Source organism: Oculina patagonica, chromosome 7, assembly GCF_052425735.1.
Source record: "Oculina patagonica isolate OP01 chromosome 7, crgOcupat, whole genome shotgun sequence".
Lineage (NCBI taxonomy): Eukaryota > Metazoa > Cnidaria > Anthozoa > Scleractinia > Oculinidae > Oculina > Oculina patagonica.
Window position 1 is genome coordinate 31689587 of NC_135764.1, and position 27468 is coordinate 31717054.

Below are 27468 nucleotides of genomic sequence, written 5' to 3' on the forward strand. Positions count from 1 at the left end.
GAAGTTCTGGAAATGTGTATCAAAAATAAATTGCCAGAGGAATCTGGATGGAAGGTTTGACAAGAAAACTGGAGTTCTCTCGTCCAGTATAGTGCTTGATGCGGCACGTGACCAGTTCCCAGTTCATTCACTGTTTCGCGTCATTCGTGCGTGCCGCTTCGCAGGAGAACTCGGTGTGCATTCATTCTATATACTGTATCTTATTTCAGACTCAGCATTTGTTTATCCTTGCTGCCTATCTTGGTATAAAAATATTTTTACTACCCCAGCAAGCAGGTTCTTTACATTATAAACCATCCAACATTTTTTTTGCAAGCAGTTGACGTCCAAATGCACGCAGGATTAGCGAATATTGATGAAAAACGAACACTGCTTGTCAATGAAATACAATAACGTAAATGTTACTCGTGTGGGGTAAAATATTGGAGTAAAAGATTGAACAATAACTGTAGGAGGCTCCGGGAGGAGGCTCTTGAAAAATAAGAAATCCTTAAGAGAGGATAAACGAGGTTAGCAAATATTGATGAAAAATGAACACTGCTTATCACGGAATTACCGTTACATAAATGTTACTCCTTTGCGGTATTATATTGGACTAAAAGACAGAGGTTTGCCGGGTTTTTTGTTGTGAACGATAACTATAAGAGGCTCTTGACAAGATAAGAAATACATATCAGGGTTTTTTTTACGTAGATTTCGTAGATAATTGTCCTGGCTAACGTAATCGTGGATGCAATCTCAATTTAATTTATTGCGGGAGTAGGCAGGGCATGTTTCGTTTCCCCTAACAAATTCAAAAAGCCTCTTATGTGCCCAACTACATTTGACTTTTAACCAATTTGAAATGCTTTTACACTTGAACACCTACGGAAAAAGAGGGAAAAAGTGGAATTTCTTTCTTCGCGACACTGAGCCCGCGGGTTTTCGCCAGTGGTGTTGTCAAGTAATGAGATTGGTAATGTGACGTATAACCGACGGTAAACTGGCGGGCGAGGTATCTTTCTGATTGGACAGTAAATTCGGAAACTCATCGGGTGCCCCAACGAAGATTTGCCGATCGAGAAACAAAACCTATTGGCCTCACTCAGGATCAGAACTGCAATGTCGATTTGGCTAATTTACTCTCAATCGGAGTTAGCTCATTTTTATTCCAAGCTTAACGCCTAGACAGTGATCTTTGACTAGTTTGTCAGAGTCGTTTAGTAACCATAAAAAGGCATCTTTCATCAAATCTAAGCACTGAAGATATATCTCTGATTAAATTATGCACAGTTCATTATAAAACGTGGTTACCAGTTCAAAAACCCTGAAGTTTTGCTCTTGTTTTGGATATAGCTCGTCTTACCTGTTGTTGTTTTGCAATTTTCACCAGTCAACGATAAAAATAAATCCTATGTTTTGAATGCATTTCTAAAGCAATACAAGAAATGCCAACGTGATAAGCGAATAGGCGATCAATTCTAACGACTGACGGTGGAACAGTCAAATTGAAAAAAGGCTTGAAGCGCCGGTAAAATGAAAGTGGCTGTCGCTTTTTTGCTGGTGCTTTGCACTGTAATTTCCTTCAGTAGTGGCGGTGGAAAAGGTACGGTGTTTGACGTGAAATCATCGATTTATGTCAGCGACGGTGTCTGTTTATTAGTGACCTCATGTTAAACAAACCATTTAACATCTAACTTGGCCGGCTTTGCTGCCGCTAAAAAGGATCTAGATATTATTAGCTTTATTGATAACTTAAATAATTGTAAAGTTAATTCATCTTTTTAATCCTAAATTTATCCTAACCAATTCAAGGCGATTAATCCCATGTTGGCTGGTAGTACTTGCCAGCGTCGAACACAAAGCTCATCTTTAAAGAATATTTTAATACTACTGCAGCTTATAAGATAAAGAAGACGTTTGACAAATTACCTTGTAGAACATCCTGACAGTAACTGCAATTTAATCGACACAAGAATCAGTTGCCGTGCCAACATTGTTGTCTTTACGCTCGCTGCGTTTATAATTTGCCATATTTTATGCATACCCTGTCCAAAATAGAAAATACTACAGAAAGGTTCAGAGCGTTTTTGGCTAAGTTGATTAAAGGTGATGAAAATGATCCTTGGGATAGTTTGAAGATATTAAATATAGAGACATTCAAATTACAATCTTTAAAGAAACTTGGCCTGTGAACCTTTTCCACGTGGATCTTCGCTCATAGACCTTGATGCGTCATTGTTTCTCCCAGGTGCTAAAGCAAAGGAGGTTGAACTCAAGAAAAAGTTTCATCAAAAGATCTTCCATCATCACCACCATCACCACCAACACCACCACCCTCATCATCATCGTCATCACCACCATCATCATCATCATCCACACCATCACCATCACCATGACGACAAACATAAGCACCATCCTCATCACCACCATCATCATCATCATTATCACAATCCGTTCAAACATAATCTCCATCGACACCACCATCCCCATAAGAAGCATTTTCATCCTCATCCTCATAAACAACCCCTCCATCAACATCACCATCTGCACAAGCAACAGATTCAACATCATCACAAAGACGTGGTTCATCACCATAGCAACAAACGAAGCCATATCACCCATGTCCCTGTCAACTTACCCAACAAGCTCAAACTGCACGTGCAGATTAAAGATTCCCAAGCGACAAAGAGACAATCCCTTCCCGATTTGTTGGCCAACCTTGGCCAGCATCTCATGAAGCTGGGAAGCAGTTTGACGCCGACCGGTAAGTAACAACAAAGAAAATGGTCATCGGTACTTACACTATGATAGCCCACACAAAAATAATTGTTTTGTTCCTTTATTTGCTACAGGCAACGCTGACAAAGAAGGAGACATTAGAAATGAAGTCCCTGAACCTAAATCTTCTACCGTTGACAGTCCTGTCACTCAAGATTCGTCACCTGCGACCTCTTCAACAGATTCTCAAAAAAAGAATGTTTCGTTGAATGAAGTTGAAGCTCTCTTACACCATGCCCTTGATCTTGATGCCGCGAGTGGTGATGAGATGGGAAGTGCATCCTCTGGAAATGGTGCAGGAGAACCAGTAAATATCTTCTTTATGAAATATTCATTAGTCACAGTAGACATTATTAAGCTTTGTGGTTTGGCTTTGTGTTGTTTGTGGCAGTTGAAGCGGTGCGATATTACAAGCTGTCCCTTTAATACGCCGACGTTTGTAAGGATTCGTTATAACGCACTTTCTTCCCAAACGAGGACGGGAAGAGGTAACCTGGTACTTGATCCCATTAAGGCAACTTGCCAATAATTTCCCAACTTGGACGGCACATGGTCTTCCACATTATGGTAAACGCGTAATACCACTTTGTATACTGATTGGGAAAATATGGCATTTAAAAAGTCCCAGACTCGGCCTAATGCTTCAAACAATTTGGCAGTCCTTTCCAATTCTTATCATTCGATTATTTCCGTCTCAGATTCGATAGTTCGTAGTCCTGTTACATATACAACTATAATTAATAAACCTCAGTGTAGTTTATCTTTGAATGTACCTTGCCTTGCAGGCCGATGCCGAAACAACAAACATGCCAAACGTAATTGCCAAGACAGACGAGGCAACAACAGCGGACAGACGAAATGAGACGTTTCCAGAGCCTGAGATATATGGACCGTTAGAGAGCCAAGAATATGATGCATCAGAGAAACGAAGAGAGTCAAATGGCACTCTCGAGGAAATCGCTGCGCAATCATTCCAAACTGAAAACACTGAACAAAAAGATCAGACCAAGAATGATCGTTCTGACGCTGGGCAAGGAGAGACGTCACGCATCCATGATGAGCAAAGGAAGAATATCAAATCTGAGACAAACGTTTCAACAGATGTTGTCGTAAATAATACCGCAGACCAACACGAGAACATACATGAAAATGGTACTCAGTCTGAGTTATCAAGCCTCACACCGCAATCTCTATCGGAAGAGCCCAAGAGCTCAGATATGATGAATTCAACACTGGAAGATGAAGAAAGCCAGGATGAGCAGAGAAGTATCTAAATCTAGTGCAGAGGAATCACAAAAATCAGTCACTGGAGAAAGTGCAGCTCAAAATACCACAGTAGAAGAAGAGAAAGAGCAGGATAAAAATGAAGTATCGGGTAGTGGAGAGGAGCCTTCCACTGAAAACAAAGATAACACTGAGGCACAAACAGCAGCTGATGACAAAATATCTCAGGGAGCTAGCGGTGCAGGACAACCATATGACAAACCCAACCAGGAAGAAGGGGAAAGCACCGAGGATCTTCAAGAGAGAGAACATGAAAGAAAACCCTTTATCAAGGAAAGTGCCGATTCTTTAGATGAATCGAAGAAACCAGTTCCAGAAGGAGACATTGATCAGCAGACAGTGGTAAACGTTGAGGGGAATCAAATTATGGGAAACCAAAGCGAAGAATCATTCCAACCAGATTCAACTGAGGGTATCGAGCCAAAGAAGGGAAGTCTTGCTTTGGAAGAAAACAAACACATCGACCAACCTGATTCTAATGATTTGGATAAAACAGTTTCAGTAGAAAGCCCTGATCAGAAAGCTTCAAGCAAAGATGCAAAATCTGGATAAAATCTCGATACGCAAGCAGCGCAGCCTCTCTTCAATGAGCCCGAGAGATCAAAGCCAGCGACAAACCTTGAGAAAATTTTCCAGACACAGAACGATCGGCCTGTCACTCAACTGGATGCCACAAACAACCACTCAAAACAGTCAAAACAACAGGATCATCCGGCTCTTAATGAAATAGATAATGGCTCTGGTGCAAGTAGTCCTGGTCAAGAATCAATAGAAGTCAATGACACAACACAAGATCAAGACTCACAAACGGAGCTCGAAGGACCTAAAACTCCAGCCATCTTAGATGAACTTACAGAACCTTCTTCACCCATTGGTGGGGAGCCACAGGTGGTAAACGTAGAGGGTTCTCAGGTAAGCGATCTTCACGAGGACACAGCCCAAGAGACAGGTCCTGAAGACGCACCAGACGAGATCCCAGTGTTTACTTTATCTTCGCCAGTTGGCGATGATTCATTTGCAAGCGATGACAGTACTTTGCCAACGCCTACGTCTGCAGTTACGACTTCGTCGGTGAATTTCATCGACTCAGGAGTAGATGTGTCACCGGGATATTCAGACTCATCATCCATGTCCGAGGCAGGATACGACACGTTTCCTGCAACAGGTGAATCATCCCAAGGAGATTACAGTTCTCTTCCACAAACTGGTAAGTTACTGAGAGACATGACGCTCACAAGACCTCATAAACAACTGGAGAAAATAAATTATAACGTGAAGTGTAAAAGTACTTCGCACTGGTAGATCCAACGGTGTGAGGAAGCGATGATGGACATTTTTTTATTTGGAAAGGGGGAAGTGGAGTGGGATGAGTGAGGGTGTAGCCTTTCTGGCTTAAAAAGTACTTGGCGGGGAGGAGACCTCGAATTCTTCCCTAGATCCACCACTGCTTGATTTGCACATTTGCCATGAATTAAATAGAAATCTTTTAGAAATTGTTACAGGGAAATGAACGCCTTTTCCAAAATTCCCACTTCCCGGCTACTGAAAAAAAACCTAGATGCTGAGTAACAGATGAAAAATATGAGGAACTGGTTCTTATTGCACTCTCTTGTTTTGAGCAATGCTTGAGGGGTTATCCCTGGCTTCTTCTCCAAAATAAAGATTCAAGGTAAAATCAAAATAACTAAATCCAAACAAAAATACCGTGTTCGCCATTGTTATACGCAAAACAAGGGAATAAAACGTACAAAAGCAGCCAATGACAGACATTTTTTTATTTCTACTTAGCTGGTGTACAAAGAGACATGCTTGATGATCCCGTGCAGGAGTCTTTAGAAACCGCTGTTGACAGCAAATCAAGCTAAAGTAAAGTGGTGAGTATTTTTAATAGTGAACGCCTTAAGATATACTAGACAAACCGAATGCAGAGAAGGTTTTCAAAATCTCCTGTATTCAATCTATTTTTCAATCTTTTTTGCTAGGTGAGCAAAGTACATCAAATTGAACATAAAAAGCAACACACTGGTCACCTCAGAACAAGCCATTTTTTAACACAAACGTTTCCTACATGGGTTTGAGGGACATTTTTGCCACTGCGTGGACTTTAACTTAGCATGGCTAAGCAAAATGACTTTAACTTTTGTTGCTTACAGTTCTTTAATATTACCTTGCTAATTAGCTCTGAGTTTACCATTGTTTTTCTTAGATCATTTTGATAAGGCAGAAAGAATAGTCCTTTCGACAGTGTGGTGGTTAGAAGAGAATTGCCCCTTGGTGGTACTTGAGGACTTTGTTTCTGTTTTGTTACGCGAAGTGTTATTCTTGCAAAACATTAACAGGACTGAGACTTAGAAATAGAATAAACAAAGACAGCTTTTTTTTTTTACAACACTTGTTTGGGAAAAGGTAAAGACCTGCAACGATTATTATGAATCTCGCATTTTATGAGCCATGTTATTGTAAACAAGCTTTCTCGTGTTTGCCACCTCTCTTGCCAGTTTTTGATACGAAATCCCATTGGCTCATTGCGAATTTCTATTTGCCGTTATTGGCCCAGATGTGGGAAGCTCGGCTCAAGTTTTATCGTACAGTCGTCTGAAATCTTTTCGAAGTCTTTTGCTCTAAGCTCAACATGCACTATATTGTTTCATCGAGGGTTAATTGACGCTTCGAGTGCAGTTTTAGCAAGCAAAAGAAAAGCTATACATATATCATACATTAATGTAGGGAGAGTTTTATCATTAATCCATCTGTATATTCATATAGAATTGTAGCGCAATCTTATGTTGTACTGCTGTATATAATCAAGTTTTCTGGTATAGTATAGCGAAGCCCAGTATATCATCGACAACTTCTGCATCTGCATCTGCATTAGGGCAAATGTTGCACCTAGTTTTAGACTTGTATATAAACGATCAATATAGTCCTCTTCTTCATCGAGTTGTTATCTAAGAATTCCCTTCTATGATAAGTACGCTGTTTAAAGTGGATAGTTAAAGCTGTTATAAGCGTTTTGAACTTTCTGCTCTGGAAACACTATTTTTTGAGAATTCCTTTTACTGTTTTGGTTGTATAAAATACTCTTTTAAATAACAATAAAGAAGAGATTATACTAGAAGGAATCATAAAGTCCTGTTGATGGAAGCGTGCGTCCCATCTATTCCCCCTGCTACATGTCGCTGCGACAGACACCACTGCCCCTGCAACTATCCCGGGCTTCTTGCGTATAAGTACCTTACGGTGCTTATGTCTTCTTTGTTCGGTATAGAGCGCGGTTATGATAGCCTGTGAACGTCAAACACGTCTTGTATAGCTTGCTCGAAATTTTATGGGACTTACACATCGATTGTAAATTCTTTGTTTGTGATCTTCGCATCGTGCAGTATGTTTGTATGACTCTCTATTGGTTCTCGATTTACTGGGGTTGCAGATATTGGACAGATCATATTTCGAAATCGAAATATCAAACGTCTGTTAGAGAAAAAATGGCAAATCAAGGAAAGGATATCCTACGCATACGTCTGCATATTTAAATCCACAGTGGAGGCTAAACAACGCAATTTGTTGAAAGTTAAAGTTAAGAATTATTTCTCATACTAGTTTTGTATGCATTTTCAGAACCTTTTTCCCACAGTGACCACACTTTTCTCAAGACGATTAAAGCAAATTTATTATCTTATACATGCCTGCATGAACACTTAATAAACTATTATTTTATAGAATTTTATAGAAAATACTATTCGAAAGCTCAAGTAGCTCACATCTCCTTCTCCTCGTTGTTTGTCCCATAATTCCTAAAATTAAAGCTCTTTGTTTTTTTGATCCCTGAAAATAAAGCCTTTTGTGCCCCTGTTCCTCTTAAATAAAACACTTTTCCCGCAAGATAAAGCGCTTTGTTTCTTGTCCAGAATACTATTCTCACTGCATACATAATTAGCCCGTCACGCGGGAATGGCTTAAGTTCGTTAAATTCCGGTGTGTTGTACCTGCGCGCTAGTAGCATGATGCATTGCGACCTCCGCTTCAAATATCACAGTTTCAGTCACCTCGTGGCCAGTTTAACGGAGTTCGGTGAAGTGACTGTAAAAGTTTCGCCCCTCCCACCTCCCTGGTGGCGGTCGATCACTGCTGTATCCTACATTCTACACGCCAATTGCCCTGGCAGTCGCGGGTATCCTCCCATAACTTAGCTTCCCGTGTCAGGGCAATTGTATTCAGTGAGAATGTTTTACTATTTTTGGTCTCCTTAAGCCCGAAGCCTAAACGTATGTTCTCCATGTTTCCCAAAAACAAAAGCTCTCTGTTCCACCAAATTAAGAATTTTCCACCGGTTCTCAAAACTATACCGAGAGAGCCTGAGTATAGTGGTCCACAGATGACGTAGTATGTGACAGGGACGCGTCATTTTACAGCGGGTTTACAGGCTCCTGATACGACGATACGACGGGCGGTATATATACCTGATTGAAGAAACACTGACCCATGAAAAGCTCAAACCATGAACGATAAGACCGAATGAGATTATGGGTAGACAACATTGTTAAGCTGAGTAATATTCTATTTATTCATAATCAAGGCAATATATTTTTTGAGAGGTTTAAGAGCATGATTTATGCAACCTGTCGTATGATAATGTTCATTCTGTCACAGATGACGATTACTTTTTTCCGATTTCCCAGTAAACATTTGGGTCACATCCTTTATCGTTTAGGCTTTTCACGGGTCAACGTTTCTTCAGTCAGGTATATATGAATATGCAGACCGGCTGCAGCATTTATATAACAATTTAAATTCCGCTACGAATAAATTAGGCAAGGAAAACCAGCTCGGGCAATACGATCTATCAGATTTGCTGGCATTAATAAGGTACTCACTTGAACTATTACAGTACGCTTTTCAGTGCTGAAATTCTTAAATTTGATTGCTTGAGTGCATTGCCTGCATTGCCAGGTTACATCTTATAATAATAATAGAGGTTCGAGTATCCATATTAACTCATATAATATCCACAGTATTAGAAAAAAGAGATTAACGATATTTTACAGACTCGACTGAGCTTGAAAGCCCGAGTAGGCACGCCTCAAACAGAAAATTAAATAGTATAAAAGGGAACGTTAATTATTTCTAGGGATATTTCCACATGATCACTGTTCAAATCTGTTAAATTGAACATAATTCTGCCGCGTTTGAGTCACCTCTCAGGACTACAAATCCAAGATGGTGGACACGCGGAAGAACAAGAAAGACCTGTCGATCCGCCATTTTGGAAAAATAATTAAAATTATTTTTCCGCGTTTGACATTCTTGACTCCTATGGAAGTTTAATTGCTGGAGAAATTTTTGGCGAAAGTCAGTAAACTTGTGGAAACTAGGTAACTGTTGTAAGAGTACTTAGATTTTTGCAACAAATGAAAAAAGTAGATGAAAAAATATAATAAATTAACTTTCGCATGCTTTTTGAGGACGAATTTTACTTCAAAAGAGTAGACTGATAAAGTCCGTATTGTTGCAATTGTCAAGCACAAATTGGACAAGGTAAAAAGCTCGTAGTTCAAAATTCCTTTTATAAAGAAAACAAGCTTTTAAAAGTGTTGACCTTGAGTAAAAACAAGTTTGTGAGACGATATCGCGATTCTAGAACAATTAAACTTACCCTTAAGCTAAATCCTTAAAAGCCTACTTTATTAAAACTAGAAAAAAAAAATATTCGCGAATTTACGCGAGAACACACGTGACACGAAGGAAGGAGGAAAGTGACCCACGCCTGCTGGCTCCACCTGTCCATTGAGTCGCTCGATGGCCGAGGAGAAGAGGAAAGTGTTCCGGTCTGGTTCACACTATAAATTAAAGTTTCGAAAATTCATTCTTTGGATCACCAAAAGCATGCGTTTTTTTTTTGTTAAGAAACATCACTTTTACCCTTTCACCAAAGCAATATCTAAGTTAGCGGGGGTAATACGGATAAACTGAGAAGTCTGCGTAAAGGCAGGAATCACTGGTTGGTTGACCTTTGAAACAGCCTTGGCACTGAGAAGACACAGGAATGGGGCCAGAACTGTAGACATATGGTGGCTGATACATGAAGGGGAAGGAAGGTGCAGCAGGGAGCCCTTGGGTATTTTGTCCAGATCCTTCCCGTGCTTCTTTGCGCCATTTGAAACGTCTGTTCTTGAACCACGACTGAGAAAAAAATTCAGAAAAATAAGAATGACAAAGGATGACATTTGTCGTGATAATCAAAATTCGGCTGATGTTACATAAATCTATAGATACGTAAAGTTTTTCAGTTTTGTACTCGAATTACAGAGTAGCTTGAAAAGGCTAATATCTTCAAGAATATAAATACTAGTATAAAAAAGAAAAAAAAGGTGGATCTATTTACATTAAAAATCTATTTACGTCTATTCATAGGAAAAATGTTAAACATAAACATTATGTCTGAAAGGAGATTCGGCTTCTAAAACCAGTAGTCTCAGATCTTACATTATAAGGTAGGGAGTTCCAGGTCTTAGATGTAAAGTACGAAAAGAGTTAAAGCCATAAGTCAGTGGTAACAGGTTTACATAGTGATAAAATATTTGTTCCTCTAAAAGAGTATTCAGACTAAAACAGAGTAAGCATGTCTTAGAAATATCGAAGCTTTAAAAGTTTGATATCATACGAAAACAAATCTGTTCGTTGCTTTGTCCGTGAATAGTACTAAATTCATAGTAATGGCGCTTTTACGTCCCCGTTAAACTTTGCTTTGCTTTTAAAGCAATTGCCTTTCAATCATCCCTGGTTGCGCCATGTTAGTAAATTACATTTTCAGATCTTTAGTTCAAGAACATGCAACAAGGTTTTATAACAGTAGATTGTCAAGTTACCTGAACAGCGACTGGTTTAACTCTCAGTCGTGCAGCCAGGGTCAGGCGCCGTTGAGTTGAAAGGTATGGTGATGCTGTAAAGGCCGCTTCCAACTCCGCTTTCTGATAAATTGAAAACCGGGTACGTCCTCCACGCTTCTTCTCGGCCACGACATTCAGTGGAACTTGCTCATGCTCGGGTTGAATCTCGTCTATGAAAGCAACAAGATTACTCACAAAAAGGCTGGGAATCAAGCCTAGAGTTTTTGGAAAGCGTAAAAGTTAACTTCTTCCAGAAAATATTGTTGTTTCTAGGCCGCGAAACGTATTTCCTGCAAAAAACCCATAATTTCCCATCCGCAAAATAAAAAACTATTGTGAAAAATTCATTCAATGCGATAATAAAGTTTTTTCTAAATGTTTTCGTTAAACGTGAAGAAAGCACACTAAATCTTTGGAATAGCAAAATCTTGGACACACTGGGCCCAGTTCACCCAGTTGTTCAAAAGTGGATAACGCTATCCACCGATAAGTGCTGACAAAGCAAGCTAAGCTATCCACTGGATAATGATTTATCCGGTGGATAGCATTAACCATCCTTTGAACAACCGGGGCCTGCGTTTTCTTTCTTGCCTTCTCTGCTTTTTTTCTGGAAGGTGAATAGCTAAGCGTCCCAATTCTTTACATCTATTTATTTTGGAAGAACGCACATAATGCTTTTGAGCGATCGACAGCGATGATGTCCTTTAAAAATTAAATGCGTCTACATCGGCTTAAACCCCTTTAGAGAAAAATTCTCAAAGAGAAAGAGAAATCCTGTCCGCTTAATAAAGAGTAGGACCATTCGACCTTAATAACTAGAATAATAGACATATAAAATCTGTGTGCGCCCGAGTAACAATTTTTTTTTTAATGAAGAAAAAAATTTGTGTCGCAAAGGTATTTTGAAATGAAATGGAATTTTATCACATGAACGCTTTTGTAAGTTGTTACTGAGTTAATTGATGAACTCAGTTACCATTTTCAGTTATTTCTACCGTATAGTTCATGTTTTATTTTCCGGCAAATCTCATGATCTATCGCACATTGAAAACAAAAAAGCCTCAGTGTAAAACTCGACGATACAAAACTTTTGCTCGTAAAACTAATAATTTTTTAATAAGGACATCAGGTTCTTGAAAATTGAACTCGCAAAAAGGGAAATAAAAAAGGTGAACGATCGTGATTTGGATAATAAAACGTTAATTAGCCGACTGTAAGAATATTGCAACAAAAGAGCACCTCCTTTCATTTTGCTTCTTTGCACCCGCTATCGAAATTCAGATCAATTAAGTGACATTATCGATGGCTGGCATTCTTACAGGTTTCCAATAAAAAAAAAAACCGGTTAATTCTTAAAAAACAAATCTCTGTTCGAGAACTGATTTTAAACCTAGCTTTTGGGAAACAGCTTTTCAGATGCACAGCAAAATAAAAGATCAGAATGGGACTAAAGCTGGCTGTCAATTGAGGCTAACTTGATTGTCTTTTTATTGATATTTTACTTCTAATATATCGTGCAAAGAGAAATCAATCAGTATTTTATCACAACGAGGGTTAAAAACAATTTTTTGTCATTGGTTCAATGTGTTTTGAGTCGCAAGTTTTTCAAAACAGAAAAGTTTTGATGCAGTACATTCCCTGCCGGGACGGGGCCGTAACTAGCAATTCAAGGCATTTGCTTTGTCTAGATTTTCACCAAAAATTCAAAAAAGAAAATGTTTAGTTGACAAAAAAAATCCACAGTTGAACAAGATTGACTATTTATAAGAAATACATTGTAAAAATGCCGAAAATGGCGTCAGTGCATCTAGATTTCAAAATTTGCGTCTCGCGCTATCGGATCACCGATCTTGCCTCGTCTATGCGATAAGTCTGGTTACGGACCTCAGGGACAGTTTTTGAACTTCGCTGCGTTTAGAAAATCAGCCGCTCGTTATGTAACAAATCTTTTAGCTTGCGATTGGTGCATGCACATTGAGAGGAAAAAAATTATGTGTCTTGATCTATATTCTGTTAACTCGACGTTTTCTCGCCGTTTCCTTCGATAACGACCAGTTTTAACAATTTGAGGCTAGCAAAATCGTATAGTTTATTACTTAAACCTAACAAAGCACAAATCTTGGCGTCTCATCTTCACTTTACTTTCCCTTTCGCTTCTTTTTTTTTTTTCATAAAATTGAAATTAATTGAACCAACATTGATTATGTAACTAACCTTGCTCGTCGTGTGGCTCCGGTGGAGAGTTCCCTTCATCCTGAAACAATTTTTCCTCCTTTATCTGAAATGGGAGTTCAACCACATGAATAGGACTTGGTCCAGGCTCAGAAATTTGCTCCATTATATTAGCCGTGACAAGAACAGTACAATCAAAGGAGCAAAACTGAAAAACTTATGCGATGGAGTGCTGCACCTTATACCAAAACGAGCGAGTCGCTTGAAAAAAAACAAACAACTAATTTTCAGGTAACTGTTGGTCCGGCCAAGGGCGATCGGAAGCTCTTTGAAAAATAGTCATAACGTCATAATGTTGCACTTCATTCACGTCAAACTGCCTTTTATGGTAGGTCAGTGGCATTATCTTCCCTTTTGGCCGCCAAAGCACAATGGAAGCTTTTAGAAATAATTACGAATGATAATTAGCCGTTGTCTGGCCCTATTGTCCATACGGAAAGAAGGAATTGATGATGATAACGATGATTATGATTATGAATTAGCTTTGGAAGATTGCATATTCAGTTCTTTTTTACTGACACCCGAAGTAAAATGCTCACCGATCATTCTAACCTGCGATCAGGCGTTTTTTTTTTTCGCGGCGGATTCTTGTCCCCAGAGCGGCTTGTTCCTCTTAGCCGGCAGAGCCTGGGGCATGAGGAACAAGTGTTTCTGGAGACACATGATATGATTGGCTAAATTTTTAACGAAGTGAATTTAAATCTAGCCAATCAAATCAATCGTTGTAAATCCATTATAACAAAGGGATTTGTTGAGTTGCTTGAACATTCAATTCAAGAAATTCGTATAAATTGAAGTTTTCTATGAAATCGTTGACTTTTTCATGCTTGATATGTGCTCAAACCTTCTTTTTGCTCAAAAATTGCTCGGAAAGGCAAAACTTGCTCAAAGTTGCTAGAACCGCAAAAAGTTGCTCCAAACGCCAAAAGTTGCCCAACAGTTGCCGAGCACAATCAGCAATCACGACGGTGACGGCGACAACAATGCCGATTAAAAAAGTTTTTATGTTACTTAGGAATCTCGTGATTTTCTAGACCAAGTAAATTTTTCTTTTAATATCAGAACTATCCTCAGCCTGATATGTACAGACAACGTTCAATTTCAAATAGAAACTTGATAAATTTGCCGTTGTGGTTCACGTGTTCAGACCACGCAAAATTTGCTTATTAAAAAGAAATAAAATACAAACAGCGGGAACAAACATAACACATAGACTAGGGGCAGCCATCGAGAATATAGTTCAAAACCACTTAAAGATAGCATCGTTGAACGTATTTTAGTATTTAAAAGGTAGATATAGGCATATTATTTATGCCCCTAAAAGTTGTTTATCTGTTCGGATTATCCTAGCTGAAAGTCTAGTGATCCGAATGTTCTAGGGATAAACACTTAGCCTTTTCGAAAGAATGTCTAGCCAGAGAAAGGCTCACGAAAATGACTAGGTGACCTATTCTAGAGTATAAATCCACTAAAAATGAACAATTATACCATTTTTTAGATATTCGAACATGCTATAGAAAGGAGGAAAGCAAAAAAAATTACAATAACGTTCATCGAGAATTCTAGATCTCAAATCGTCTTCCGAACGATATTTTAAGGGAAGGTTGGGTTGGATACCGTCTGACATAGACTAGGGTCAGCCAGGCTTTCTTGGTATTCTGTATACTGGCGGGATTTTGTATGGAGGTATAAAGTATTTTATGCAAAAACTGTTCCTTTATGGGTATAAATTATACTGTGTTCTTCAAAATTTTGGTATTTTGCATTGGTATTTTGGTATTTTGAGGGGACAGTTTGGGGTATACTGGGTACATGATTTCAGGTATATTGGTATTCCACATACCTCCCTAGCCGATTCTGACGTTTTGCATGCTACAGCCTGTATCTTCAGAAGTGACGGTTTCGAAGAGCGGAAGATTTTAAAACTTGAAATATACAAAGCGAGGTACTGGAAATGTGTGATTGGACGAATCACGGTCGGCTAGTAACTCTTACAAGGTCTAACTGACCAGAAGTTTGGCCCCATAAGTGCCATTAGAACTCTTGTACTCCTTGGTGCTACGTCAGGCTACGTGTATGAATGACATTTGATTGATTGATTGATTTCTGATTCGTGTGCTTGGGCTGCCTGTGGTTTGAACGAAATTCTAGCCGAGTCGCGGCTTCTCTTGAAGGGGTGGTTACAAATGAAAACATGGCGGAAAATTGGAAAAGAGTGTTCGCGATGCCGGGGATGATAAGTTTACATGTTACTGAGACTCGACTGCGTTGAGCTGTAGCCATGAGCCTGCAAAACCCAGGTTTTTTCTTAACGAGATCAAGGCATTGGAGACGTGTTTTTAGAAGACAATACGGAAGTCTGATTCGCGGAATACATCGGCGCGTTGTTGTCACTGGTCTGGGTAAGCTTGGATATCTCAATATTCGATATAAACTAATCTTAAGCTTACTTATTTGAGGCAAGTGTGTAAAACGGATCATTTAGACGGGGGCTGATCCAGTTTGGAGAAGGCTCCGCTGGAGCGATCTTCCGCGATGTGTTCAGCTGATTGCCATTGAATAGAGCAACGCAAACCCGTTAACCCGAGGGGGACTCCACTATAATAATGGCGGGACGGGGGGGGGGGGGGTCATCTAACCTTTCAATGGTGTTTTTAAAATTTTATGGCAAGCACGCCCGTCATTTTGATAGGGGAGTCATCCCAGGGACACAATGCCCTCTCCCCTTGGAAGGGGGAGGGGGCGCATAATCAAACCTTTCCCTGTCTAGTCATGGCATATCAGTGCCTCTGTTTGGATCAACAATCAGGAAAAAAATCTTTTTATTTAGAAAAATGTAAAATTGTTTTATCTGATGTATTGGTGGGAGAGGAAAGAAGTTTATGTTCCAAACCTACTAACATACAGAAATAAAAAAGTCTTCAGATTTTTTTTCAAAACAGATCAAAACAAACTGGGGGATCTCTGTTGAAACCTCAAGTGACTATAAAAAATGTTAAAAATTGCAAGAATTCAAAGAAAATGAGCCACTATTTAAACTAAATCATTCTAAATTGCCACATGGACAAGCTGCTGCAAGATCGCGTTCGTAAAAACCAGCTGGGCTCATGGAGACCCAATGTTCTCTGTTGAATAAAGGTGCGAGTGTCAAAGATACTTGAGGAATATGACAATGAGGCAGAATTAACTGAATGTTGAGGTTTCCACAGGTCTGATTACCCCTCTTGGAATTGGTACCAATATAGTTTGGGAGAATTTACTGCAAGGAAAATGTGGCATAACACAAATACATAGTCAAGGTACAAATATTTTTTTTTATTTTTTGTGGCTACTGATTTGTTGGTTGTACTTTTGTAACTGACTCTATTTCTTTTCATTACATGTATATAAAATAGCACAACCTTAATAAGATTAGCCTCATCCCCCAGATTGTTTTCAGGTGACTATTAGTAAATTGTTTCTTCAGTCATTTTTCTCTTTTTTGATGTGTAGCATAATTACCGGTAGTGTACCAGGATAAGTAGAAAGAAATAAAGTTGCTGTTATGAAATGAATATATGAAATTCATATATATGTACTGCGGATATACATTTTAAGCAAATGAAGGATTATCGCAGTAATGTACTCAACTTAAGCAGTTGAGAAAAGCAAGCCTGAAAAAAAATTCAGGCTTGAACGAGAATCAAACCCATGACCTCTGCAATACTAGTGCAGCACTGCACTAGTATTGCAGAGGTCATGGGTTTGATTCCTGTTCAAGCCTGAATTTTTTTCAGGCTTGCTTTTCTCAACTGCTTTAAGTTGAGTACATTACTGCAATGATCTTTCATTTGCTTAAAAAGTTGCTGTTGTTGTTTCATGTGTTAATAATTTTTGAAACTTCAATTGAGACAGCAATTTCTGACAAAGTAAACATCAATTTTGAAATGTAGTGTGTTTGAAGTTTTAAATTATTACTATTTTGTTTTTTTTTTATAAATAGATTTTAAGGGAATTCCTGCAAAAATAGGTAAGGACGTTTTCAACAAACTAACAATAGCACTGTGTTCTTTGTTAAACTAAGATGTCTCTAAGCTATTCTAAACACAGAGATGTTGGAAACAGTAAATGCAACACATTATTATTTATAGTAATATATAACTGTAAAACATCATATAAGTCCACAAACAAGTCATTTATGTTGTGGTTCAATTTTATCCTTCGAACAATCTGGTATTTTCCTTTGTTTGAATTCATAATATCATATATTACCACACACTAGAACTAAGGAGAATACCAAATTGCACCAAGTCAAGTAAAATTGAACCACAACATTTACATGAACAAAAAATTAAATATCATACAACTAACTGACATTTCCATAGAGCAACCCTTCTTCTGGAAATAGAATGCTCCCTTCTTACCATAGGTGCATATTCTGGTAATTTTATATGAAAGCTGTTTTTTCTTGTTTCAGCTGCCTTTGTGCCAAGAGGTACAAATCCAGGAGAATTTGATGAAAGTCACTGGGAAAAGAAGCTTAAAGTGGTAAGAGATATTGTATCTATTTGTTCTAAATAAAAACAAAGCGCCATGGGTGGAGTGATCATTTAAGAATATTATTCTATTTTAATCTTTAACTCATAAATAGTTTATTGCTTAAAATGGGACATTCTTGGTTGATTTTTCTCTTGGGTAGGATAGACGAAGCACCACAATAGAAGGGCTGTTTGCCATTGTGACTACACATGAAGCTTTTGAAGATTGTAAATGGAGACCAACTACTCAGGAACAGAAAGAAAGAACAGTATGTAAACTTTGTTTTCCTTAACTTGTATTGTATGACCTTATGATGGGATATGCTAATGTTGCCTGCAGCGTACTTACTAAAAAAAAAGGTTTGCATAATTTGTCAAAAAGTCCAATAACTAGGTTCTACAATATCATTGTGAAGTCTACTGTACAAACCTAGCGAAGGAGTTTTATTTAAGAATGTTGGCCTGAACAAGGCTGATATATCCCAGTATAGTGCTTGGAAGTAAAAATATGAATAAAAGTCTGTTAGGTTTCCCACTTTTACTCCTGTCTTTTTTTGGGAGGGGGAGGACTTCCAAACTGTTGAAGATGATTTATGAAGATTTCTGATAAAAAGATTCCAAAAACTAAGTGCAGATAGGGTTAGGAGGTTTGTTAGTCAAGAAAAGGAAGTACTAATAGAATTTTTTGTGAGGGTGGGGGTGGCGAGAAGGAGAGGGTTGGGTGTGGGTAGAGCTTTGTAAACATGTCCCCAGGATCCTGGCATGAACTTTGTTATTCTTTTGTGTTAGGGTGTGTCTGTTGGAATGGGAATCACTGGACTGACAGACACACTGGAGAATGGAGGAGCACTTAACAAGCAGGTCAGATTAAAGTGTTTATGTCATCTGATGAAAAAAAAATGTCATCATCATTGTTGTCATTATCATCATCATCATCCTCTTTTTTGTTGTAGCCATCGTCATTGTCATCATCATTAGCATCATCATCAACATCATCATCAGCATTTTTGTCGTAGTTATTGTCATCATCATCATCATTATCATCATTGTAATCACCATCATCATCTATCCTTTTAGTGCCAAAATGTCAGAGTGCAGACAATAATCTCCAGTCTGGCCTCTTCCTGGCTATTGTCTTCACCTCACTAAAACTCTTCCTACCAAAATCATGGAGGAACTATTTTTCAAAATGAATATTTATGGAACATGTGTTAACTCTTTCAGGGATACCGGAAAGTTAGTCCATTTTATGTGCCTAGAGTTCTTCTGAATTTACCTGCAGGAGTCGTCAGCATGACCTTTGGCCTTCAGGTTTGTACAAAGTGCCTCATAATCAAGTAAAAACTGGTAATTGTGAAGATTGAGTGAAACTCATATTGAGGGCCACTTTATTTGGTCTCAGTACAAAAAGATTTTGTTCTGAGCCCTGCAGATTGTACTTATGATAATTAATTGTGGATAGTGTTAATAGTCATCATCTGCTTCCTTATGTCTCCTCTGGGAGAATAGGCCCTTTGTCCCTTCCCTCCCCTCTACTCTCTCTTCCCCCACCTTACCCCCCCCCCCCCCCGCCCCCACCCCCCCCCCCCCCCCCCCCCCCCCCCCCCCCCCCCCCCCCCCCTCCCCCCCCCCCCCCCCCCCCCCCCTTCCCCCCGCGCCCCCCCACCCCCTCCCCCCCCCCCCCCCCCCCTCCCCCTCTTTAGTGTTAATAGTATTGTAGGCAAATTATTTGATTTCATTCAGTTCATTTATTAATCCCTTGCTTGTAAATCCCGACCCCTGAAAAACTTCAGTAGCTCAGGTGGGATTCTAACACACGACCTTCGGGCTACAGGTCCACTTCTCTAGCATCTGAGCTACAGCGCCACTTGGGAACAGCAGTGAATCCCATACTTGCAGATCTTTCATGTGTACATGCTGATGTAAGTCTTCTTTCCAGTTGTGATTTGTGTCATCATGCAATGCTCCTGGCACTGGTGGACAGGAGCTTTGTGTGTCACTGAAATAACAGCAGTAATAGAAATTCAGTATCCTTGTAAACGTCATATTCTTCTTTGTTCCCTCAGGGTCCAAACCATGCTGTCTGCACTGCTTGTGCAGCCAGTGCACATGCTATCGGCGATGCTTTTAGAATGATCCGTTATGGTGATGCTGATGTGATGGTTGCAGGTGGTGTTGAGGCCTGCATTATTCCAGTTGCTATGGCAGGCTTCTGCAAGTAAGACTCCTACCAGCTCACTTTCTGCTTTCAAGCTTAGCAATTCTTGGTTTTGAAACTTAACTGTTATAGCTTGCATTCGGTGGCTACTTATTTTTTAGGGCATGTTTGTATCAGGCAATGCCAGAAAGCATACGATGGCATACTTCTCTTTTCCTATAAATTAAGGGCAGCAATATAACGCGGGTTGTAGGAGTCATAGTGGATCAGGTGGGGACTGTTTAGAAAAGAAGCGCTCTTTAATTTGTCAGTGCTTGCTCTATTCTCTACTGTCAATCATTAAAAAATAACCTCCATTTCCTGAAGGCTTTTATAGCAGGCAGTCCATAGCATGCGTTGCAGACGAACTAAATCCCGGTATAGTATAGGTTAAGTTTGTCTGCAACGCAGGCTAGCAGTCCATGATTGTGCGTTATATTTTATTTCTTGATTCCAGAATGCGAGCGCTGACCACCAAATTTAATGACTATCCCCAGGAGGCATCACGGCCGTTTGACAGTCAGAGATCTGGCTTTGTGATGGGCGAGGGAGCAGGTATCATGATATTAGAGGTAAGAATACACAAACATCGTCCCCTCTTAGTGCTTAAAAGTTAAATTATCGGTCCTATTCATAACGATTCTGTTGCGGTGCTGTTTAATTCTACTTTGAATATAAAGAAGAGATTAGTGCAGCAACATTTTTTATTTCTTTTCAGGAATACGAACACGCTGTGAGTCGGGGTGCTAGGATTTACGCTGAACTTCTTGGTTACGGTCTTTCAGGTATATTGCTTTGACCAGTGCATTTTGCAATGACCATACTTGTTCTTAACCTTAGTTTAGCATTTGCTAAGCTCTACAACTGGCAGCAAAACTCGTGGGTGCGACCTTGGTACGACCTACTCTCAGTACTCTGACTAATCAAAGCAGACTAACATTTTTCCAACCAATCAGGAGCAAGACCAAGCCATTCGTAACTTGGCTTACTCCCGTTTTCCTGCGCTTTCCACTGGTTACATAGATTTCCCGCGCTTAGCACCAGTGATGAATTTCCTCGCACTTTTCAACGGTTACATTTTTCCCGTGGGAGTCGCGGTGGCCTAATGTTTGTGCGCCGGACACGGAGAGCAGTCCGGGCGGCCGGCCGGGGACGCGGGTCAGGCAAGACACACCCATAGTGCCCCCCCCCAGGTGAAAATGGGACGCGAACTGTGGGGTCCCGCGAGGACGCATCCCATCCAGGGGGGAGAGAACTCTAGCCGCGATGCAAGCTGGGAAAGCCCCGGCCTGATGAGCCCTTTGCTCGACAGCAGGCTTTACCCCACCTTACACGTTTTCCCGCGCATAGCAGGGTTACTCGATTTCCGCCACCTTTGTTAATGCGTTGCTGAAAAAAACCTTCACGAATCCCTATAAATGCGAGCTTTCAAGATTATATTCAGCTTTTTTTTAATTGCAAAATAACGATAGTCAACTCTCCTTTTGCGAAGTTTGTTCGAAAACCCCTTTTTTTTTTTTTATTGCCTGACTGTAGTCTGATTTTCTTTTTAGGAGATGCTTATCATATAACAGCCCCTTCAGAGGGAGGGTACGGAGCATATTTAGCGATGAAAAACGCTCTCAGAGATGCAGGTCTTAAACCAGATGATATACACTACATCAATGCACATGCAACATCCACTCCACTGGGTAAGGGACACTTTGTTGTTTCTTTGTGATTTACCAGTATTGGGAATTAGAAAATAGCACAAAGTAAATACGTGCGCTGATTGGTTAAAAATTGTGTTTCTATAACTCGATGGAGACACAGACAGTTGTCGAGACACGGCAATCAATATTCACGGCGCAAAATAAGCAATGCAATAACACTAATAATGTGCCAAATTTAATGTCACGCTGACAAAACAGGAGACAAACAATTGCACTTTTAAAACAAGCGAGTAAGATGTTTACAGAGCCCGCAACACATTAAAAATAGTGTGAAAGAAATATCGAAGCGGCTGACCTCAAAGAAGTTATGAATTGGCGCAACTTCACCCATTCTAGGCTTTGCAGCACCAGAACTATTCACAGCTCCCAACTGGACAAGAATTCCCAGAGCCGATCAACCTAACAGAAAAATATTCACTTTCACCTCCAAGGTTCGAGTCGCTCGATCGTCGGTCGTCACCATTCGCGAAGGACCAAATTCTTGACTCCTCAGGCTGATCATCCATCGCTTCCTTCGTTTTGGCCTGTTTTCTTTGTTTGTTTGCCCGGAGCATTGAACAGTATTCTCACGACTCCCGTCATGATTGTGATCCTGACAAACAGAGGAGAATCTACGTATGTTTAAAGCGCAAATACTGATGTGCGTGTGGCAGAAACATTCCGCATCGAGAGAAACACCGTGAGTGGAGACAGGAACACTCGTCATCGACCGTGTTCCCACAGCATCTCGTCCCCCCACAACGAACGCGAGCAGAGAAGTCAACGAGGGACCGAGGACACGCCAGAGCAACAAAACCTAAAGGAGCAGTCCAAACCACAATGTGCACGAAGAACAAGAAAACCGCAAAGAGCCGCGAGGCGCGAGTTCATCGGGAAATAGTGGGAAAACAATAGATTCGCGGATTTCCAATACAACACAGCTAGTTTCTAACTCGATAGAAACAGGAACATGTTTTCTATTTCTTAAGAGTAGTTCTCTCTGAGCCCGCGGTCTACAGCACTGATGTTGCTTAGTAACTTAACGTGTTCTTACGACGTACAGCTTACGTCACCATATCTATTATGGGCGCGTGATTATTGTGTGTGGTTGGAAAATAAATATCGAAAAACTCTTCAGGTAGTCAAGTGAGGATTGGAGATTATTTCGTATGTGCCTCATGAGAATGTCTCATTTTCCGGTTGTCTCAAGCAGTTAAAATTCATAGTCTGAGAATCAAAGGCTTTTTATAGACCTTCTTTGTGAAATTAACGAGAGGAAATAGATTTACTTGAAAGAACGCTTTCCTCTTTGTGAACGTTTTGAAAGAAATAAACTGTCACAAGCACTTTTACGGCACGTGATATAACACTCTCTCGGTATTCATAGTTCTGAAAAATTAGACTACAAACAGTCGTATTTTTTTTGCGAACCTTCATCCTCGACTGTTTTGCAGTCTCACTGAAAAATAGTTGTAAAAATATTGATTTAGCGGGAGCATAATCTAAGTTGATGGTACTATATATTAAAGGTAACATTCAAAAAATAACGTGATTTTGTTTTTAGGAGATGCTGGTGAAAATAATGCCATCAAAACTTTGCTTGAAAGCCACTCCAAAAATGTTCAAGTTTCCTCCACAAAAGGTGAGGTTCTTAGTCGTCCCAAAACGAAAGCACTGTAATTTTTCGCTCATAGTTGACTTTGACTTGTGGGAATTTGACAAACGTAAATTAACGTCTGCGCTCGATCAGTGTTTAGTAAGAACTTTTTGAGATTCTTGATTCGAAGTTCGCAGCTTCACTGGCCATACAAATTAACTTATGGGCGTTTTGCGGCTAAACGTCTTAGTGTGTTTGTTATTATAGGTCATCTTCTACATGCTGCGTGACGAGTATATTAAGTAATTATTTTCATATAATCGTTAATTTCACATTAAGTTGAACTAATTATCTTTCTAGGGGCTACTGGTCACCTTTTAGGAGCGGCGGGCGCCGTAGAAGCTATCTTTACTGTACTTAGTGTTTCCCAGGTGAGTTGTGTTTGTAATACATGTAACATCCGTACAACATACCGTTTATAAGTTGTGATAACAGCCCCCTCCAGAAAAATGCCCCTCCTTTCTTCAAAAAAACACGCGCAAAAATACCCTACTAAAATGAATCCCCTTTCCCGATAGTGCGATAATGTAACGCTATGGGATATTATTGAGCTCTAAAAGACAAGATATATAATTTCTACTGAGTACTTTTTGGGACCTTGCTTTGGATTGTAGTGGCACGAGGACTTGGTGTTGCTTTATGGTTAGCCATCTTTCCTCCGGATCGAGCGTCTAGTATAGTTCTTACATGCAGTATGTGTTCTTGGGCAAGACAGCTTAACTTTTCACAGTGCAAACTCTCTCCGCACAGGTAGTTAATTGGATAGTGGCGAATATTAATGTTGGTGGTAACCCTGGTGATGGACTTAGCATGCCATCTCTGGGAGGAGTAGAAAGTTTTCTTAATGCTCTTTATGCTATGGAAACCGGGATAAGCTCCAGCCTGATAAGGTTACTAAATCCCGAACTGGCAGGAGGCTGAACTTTTTTGGATATACAATGCGCTCAGAGAATGCGCTGTTTATTTGACGACCGAGAAACAAACGAGCTTTTGGCGGTATGTTTTGAACCGGGGACCTCCAAAATAACCCCAGTGGTTTCATAGCTTAGTCGGCAGAGCGTCGAAAAAAATTACTTCGAGGAACGTGCAGGTCAAAGTGGGCCTTCCAAAAGTCCCGTTTGGAACAAAAATTCGCCCCGGGACTGAATGTTTTAAGGCTTTCTTGCTGTTGCTTAAATTTCTTATCTTCACCATTCTTTAGTGTTAATACAGAAGGAGTTTTCCGTTTTCTCGAAGGGCGTGGTCCCACCCACATTGAACCTACACAGCGTCGACTCAGAAGAGGAGTTTAACATGAACTATGTACCTCTGACGTCACAGCCGTTCCACGCACCTGAGCCGAGAACAGCGCTCACTAACTCGTTCGGGTTCGGCGGAACGAACGCTTCGCTGTGTTTCAGGCAGTTCGTGTCTTTGTAAATTACACTACGAGCTTACGAGGATCATACGACGCAATCAGAAAGCAGCACATCGGTCCGTGGAAGATAAAAACAAAAAGCAAGAGAGAGATAGAGTATCACACCTTTTGTGTTTAGTGTTTCTCTACGAACTGTAATCTTTTAATCTTTATTTGTCCGTCTGTACAAATTCTGTTATGTCTTCGCAGGCATTAGAAATCGCACCGTTAAAATTCCAACAATCGTACGTGAGAGAAATGGTTTTAACTGCGTTTTTTCCACTGTAATCAGGCAAATGTCCAGCTAATCCTACTCTTGAAGTGTATTACAAATTTATTTTTTATAAGTGTCATAATTGTCAAGCAATATTGCCCCCTGAAATTCATTTCTTGTCACTTTGTTTGCTGAGTTTGTTTGCGGTTCATATTCGTTCAATTTTGAAATGCGCTTATGTGTTAACTAATTTCTTCAGGAACTTTCCGTCGAACTCCCGGTTCATTTGTTCTTCAATTTACTTAATTTTGTTGTAAAACAGCAAGAGGGAATGTCTGAGAAAGAATATAATTTTATTACACCGGTTGTGTTCAATGTTTCTTTACGAACTGTAATCTTTATTAGTCCGTTTGTACAACAACTAACAATCTTTATTTTCGTGCCCAGAAATTAGAATGAAGATTAATACATACAACGTGAAAAAAATTACAGTGAAAAAAAATAAGAGCACAGCCACTTAGAAATAGTAAAGGCTAATCGAGCTAAGTGGCTGGGCCAAGCGGAAAAGGGTAAAAAAAAGTAATGATGATGATGATGATGAAGTTGCATTAAAGTTACAAAGTATAAAAAACGAGACACGATTTCTATTCACGCACACACACACACACAAGGAACGAAAAAGAGAGACAAAAAAGAAACAAACAACGGATGTGCATACAAAAAATGAAAAATAAAGTACATCAACCGATACCAGTTAGTAGTTGGAGATAATTCTTTTAAGAGATTTTTGAAACAAGCACTTCTCTTAGATTTAAGTGAGTCATCAATGGAATTCCAATCTTTAGCACCGAAAAAACGAATGTTAAATTTGCCGTGATTGGTCCTTGCTTTTGGCAGATAGTATGAAATCTTACTCGCCAGTCTGGTTTGATATTGATGCACTTTGTTGATACTCATAAATTCTGTTATGTCATCGCAGGGCAAAAACACATTAAACTTCAACAATCATACGTAAGAGAAATGGTTTTAACTGCGTTTTTTCCATTGTAATCAGGCAAATGTCCAGCTAATCCTACTCTTGAAGTGTATTACAAATTTACTTTTTATAAGTGTCATAATCCGTCGCGCAATATTGCCCTGAAATTCATTTCTTGTCACTTTGTTTGCAGTGTTTGTTTGCTGTCCATATTCGTTAATTTTGAAATGCGCTTATGTGTTAACTAATTTCTTCAAGAACTTTCCGTCGACCTCCCGGTGCATTTGTTCTTCAATTTACTTAATTTTGTTGTAAAACAGCAAGAGAGAATGCCTGAGAAAGAATATAATTTTATTACACCGGTTGTGTTCAATGTTTCTTTACGAACTGTAATCTTTTAATCTTTATTAGTCCGTTTGTACAAATTCTGCTATGTCATCGCAGGGCAGAAACACATTTAACTTCAACAATCTTACGTAAGAGAACAGGCGCGTAGTGAGTTTTTGTAAGGGTGTTGTTTGAGGAATTTTTTAAGGGGGGTTTTTATGGGCGGGCGCGGTTGGGGGGGGCTTTTTGGGTTTTTTTTTTTTTTGGTGAAAATTTTTTATAAATTTTTTTTTTTTTTTTTTTTTTTTAAGCACCCCCCCCCCTCCTTTTTTTTTATTGAGAAATGGTTTTAACTGCGTTTTTTCCATTGTTATCAGGCAAATGTCCAGCTAATCCTACTCTTGAAGTGCATTACAAATTTACTTTTTCTTAGTGTCATAATCTGTCGCGCAATATTGCCCCCTGAAATTCATTTCTTGTCACTTTGTTTGCTGTGTCTGTTTGCTGTCCATACTCCTTAATTTTGAAATGCGCTTATGAGTTAAAAAATTTCTTCAAGAACTTTCCGCCGAACTCCCAGAACGTTTATTCTTCGATTTATCGAGATTCACCTAATTTCGCTGTGTAATTGCAATTTAATTGGAGTCGTGCAGTAAATGGAAAATGCAATCTGGGGTTGCCGGGTGATAAGTAAGTTATCATCCGGTTATTGTGTTTGCAGTTGCTTGATTACAGTTTTCGTATTTAACGACGTTCAAGCAAAGCACGATATTAAAATTGCAATTTTTGAGCAGGTTTTAAAATTTAATTTTTGGCATGCTTTACTCTTCTCCAACGTCATTCTGTTACTTGTCTTCGCGGGGTGAGTAAAAAATTATCTCTTTTCATTCACTTCTTTTTTTCAGTCTGTAGGCGTATTATGTAAAGCTGTCAAATATTTACATGACAAATGCGTCACTGCTCGATGAATGCTATATTAAAACTGGTAAATATTCTTATTCTATAAAGGTGACGCAGTTTTCTAAAAATTTGCACCCCGAATTCGCAGAAAAGAGCAGCGATTTTTTAAAGGTGTTGGAAAAAATATTAATTCATAGATCAGCTTGCTTATAGTCTTTGCTTGTGAGCCATAGGTCGTAACTGCTTGTTAATAACGATTTCCTCTGATATTTTCCGTTGACAAGGTATTGAGTTGTTGCGTGTTTGTTTACTAAGAAAAATAAATATTTTCCTAGCAGAAATTGTTCCGTTCGATGGAAACGTGGGAAATGCACTTTGTACTGTTTCCCTCCAATTCACGAGGCTGCTTTACTTACGTTCTCAACTTGCT

General features: G+C 39.4%; 2 protein-coding genes and 1 pseudogene across 4 annotated transcripts; 2 read left to right on the forward strand and 1 right to left on the reverse strand.

The window, feature by feature from the left end:
- The first annotated feature begins 1429 nt into the window (after positions 1-1429).
- LOC144659927 (uncharacterized) lies at positions 1430-7151 on the forward strand (annotated as a pseudogene). The gene is made up of 6 exons (XR_013571992.1): positions 1430-1585; positions 2231-2746; positions 2835-3067; positions 3546-5251; positions 5833-5918; positions 6027-7151. The product of XR_013571992.1 is annotated as an uncharacterized LOC144659927 (transcript).
- A 2725-nt stretch (positions 7152-9876) lies between these two features.
- LOC144659382 (retina and anterior neural fold homeobox protein 2-like) lies at positions 9877-13269 on the reverse strand. Its single transcript, XM_078519790.1, has 3 exons — positions 13146-13269; positions 10911-11101; positions 9877-10224 (listed from the first exon to the last, which is right to left on the reverse strand). The coding sequence occupies exons 1-3, from the start codon at positions 13267-13269 to the stop codon at positions 9988-9990; spliced, it is 552 nt and encodes a 183-aa protein (XP_078375916.1). The 3' UTR covers positions 9877-9987.
- A 2076-nt stretch (positions 13270-15345) lies between these two features.
- LOC144659692 (3-oxoacyl-[acyl-carrier-protein] synthase, mitochondrial-like) lies at positions 15346-25015 on the forward strand. Of its 2 annotated transcripts, none has more exons than XM_078520180.1 (14): positions 15346-15565; positions 16373-16462; positions 17146-17172; positions 17620-17690; positions 17842-17949; positions 18470-18541; positions 18905-18991; positions 19747-19898; positions 20335-20449; positions 20596-20662; positions 21431-21568; positions 23133-23210; positions 23526-23596; positions 24462-25015. In XM_078520180.1, the coding sequence occupies exons 1-14, from the start codon at positions 15445-15447 to the stop codon at positions 24642-24644; spliced, it is 1380 nt and encodes a 459-aa protein (XP_078376306.1). In that variant the 5' UTR covers positions 15346-15444; the 3' UTR covers positions 24645-25015. The 2 variants fall into 2 exon arrangements, with proteins under 2 accessions (XP_078376306.1, XP_078376307.1); XM_078520181.1 differs by having other exon boundaries at positions 21431-21511.
- Positions 25016-27468: the final 2453 nt, after the last annotated feature.

What these genes read in the sequence shown, in the direction of transcription:
- LOC144659382 (XM_078519790.1), bottom strand. Translation starts at nt 13,269, where the DNA reads ATGGAGCAAATTTCTGAGCCTGGACCAAGTCCTATTCATGTGGTTGAA. An exon ending in GGAGCCACACGACGAGCAAG is followed by an intron (nt 11,102 to 13,145) that starts GTTAGTTACATA and finishes TTGCTTTCATAG; the next exon opens with ACGAGATTCAACCCGAGCAT. An exon ending in TTAAACCAGTCGCTGTTCAG is followed by an intron (nt 10,225 to 10,910) that starts GTAACTTGACAA and finishes TTTTTTTCTCAG; the next exon opens with TCGTGGTTCAAGAACAGACG.
- LOC144659692 (XM_078520180.1), top strand. Translation starts at nt 15,445, where the DNA reads ATGAGCCTGCAAAACCCAGGTTTTTTCTTAACGAGATCAAGGCATTGG. An exon ending in GGGAAAAGAAGCTTAAAGTG is followed by an intron (nt 17,691 to 17,841) that starts GTAAGAGATATT and finishes TCTCTTGGGTAG; the next exon opens with GATAGACGAAGCACCACAAT. An exon ending in GAGGAGCACTTAACAAGCAG is followed by an intron (nt 18,542 to 18,904) that starts GTCAGATTAAAG and finishes TAACTCTTTCAG; the next exon opens with GGATACCGGAAAGTTAGTCC.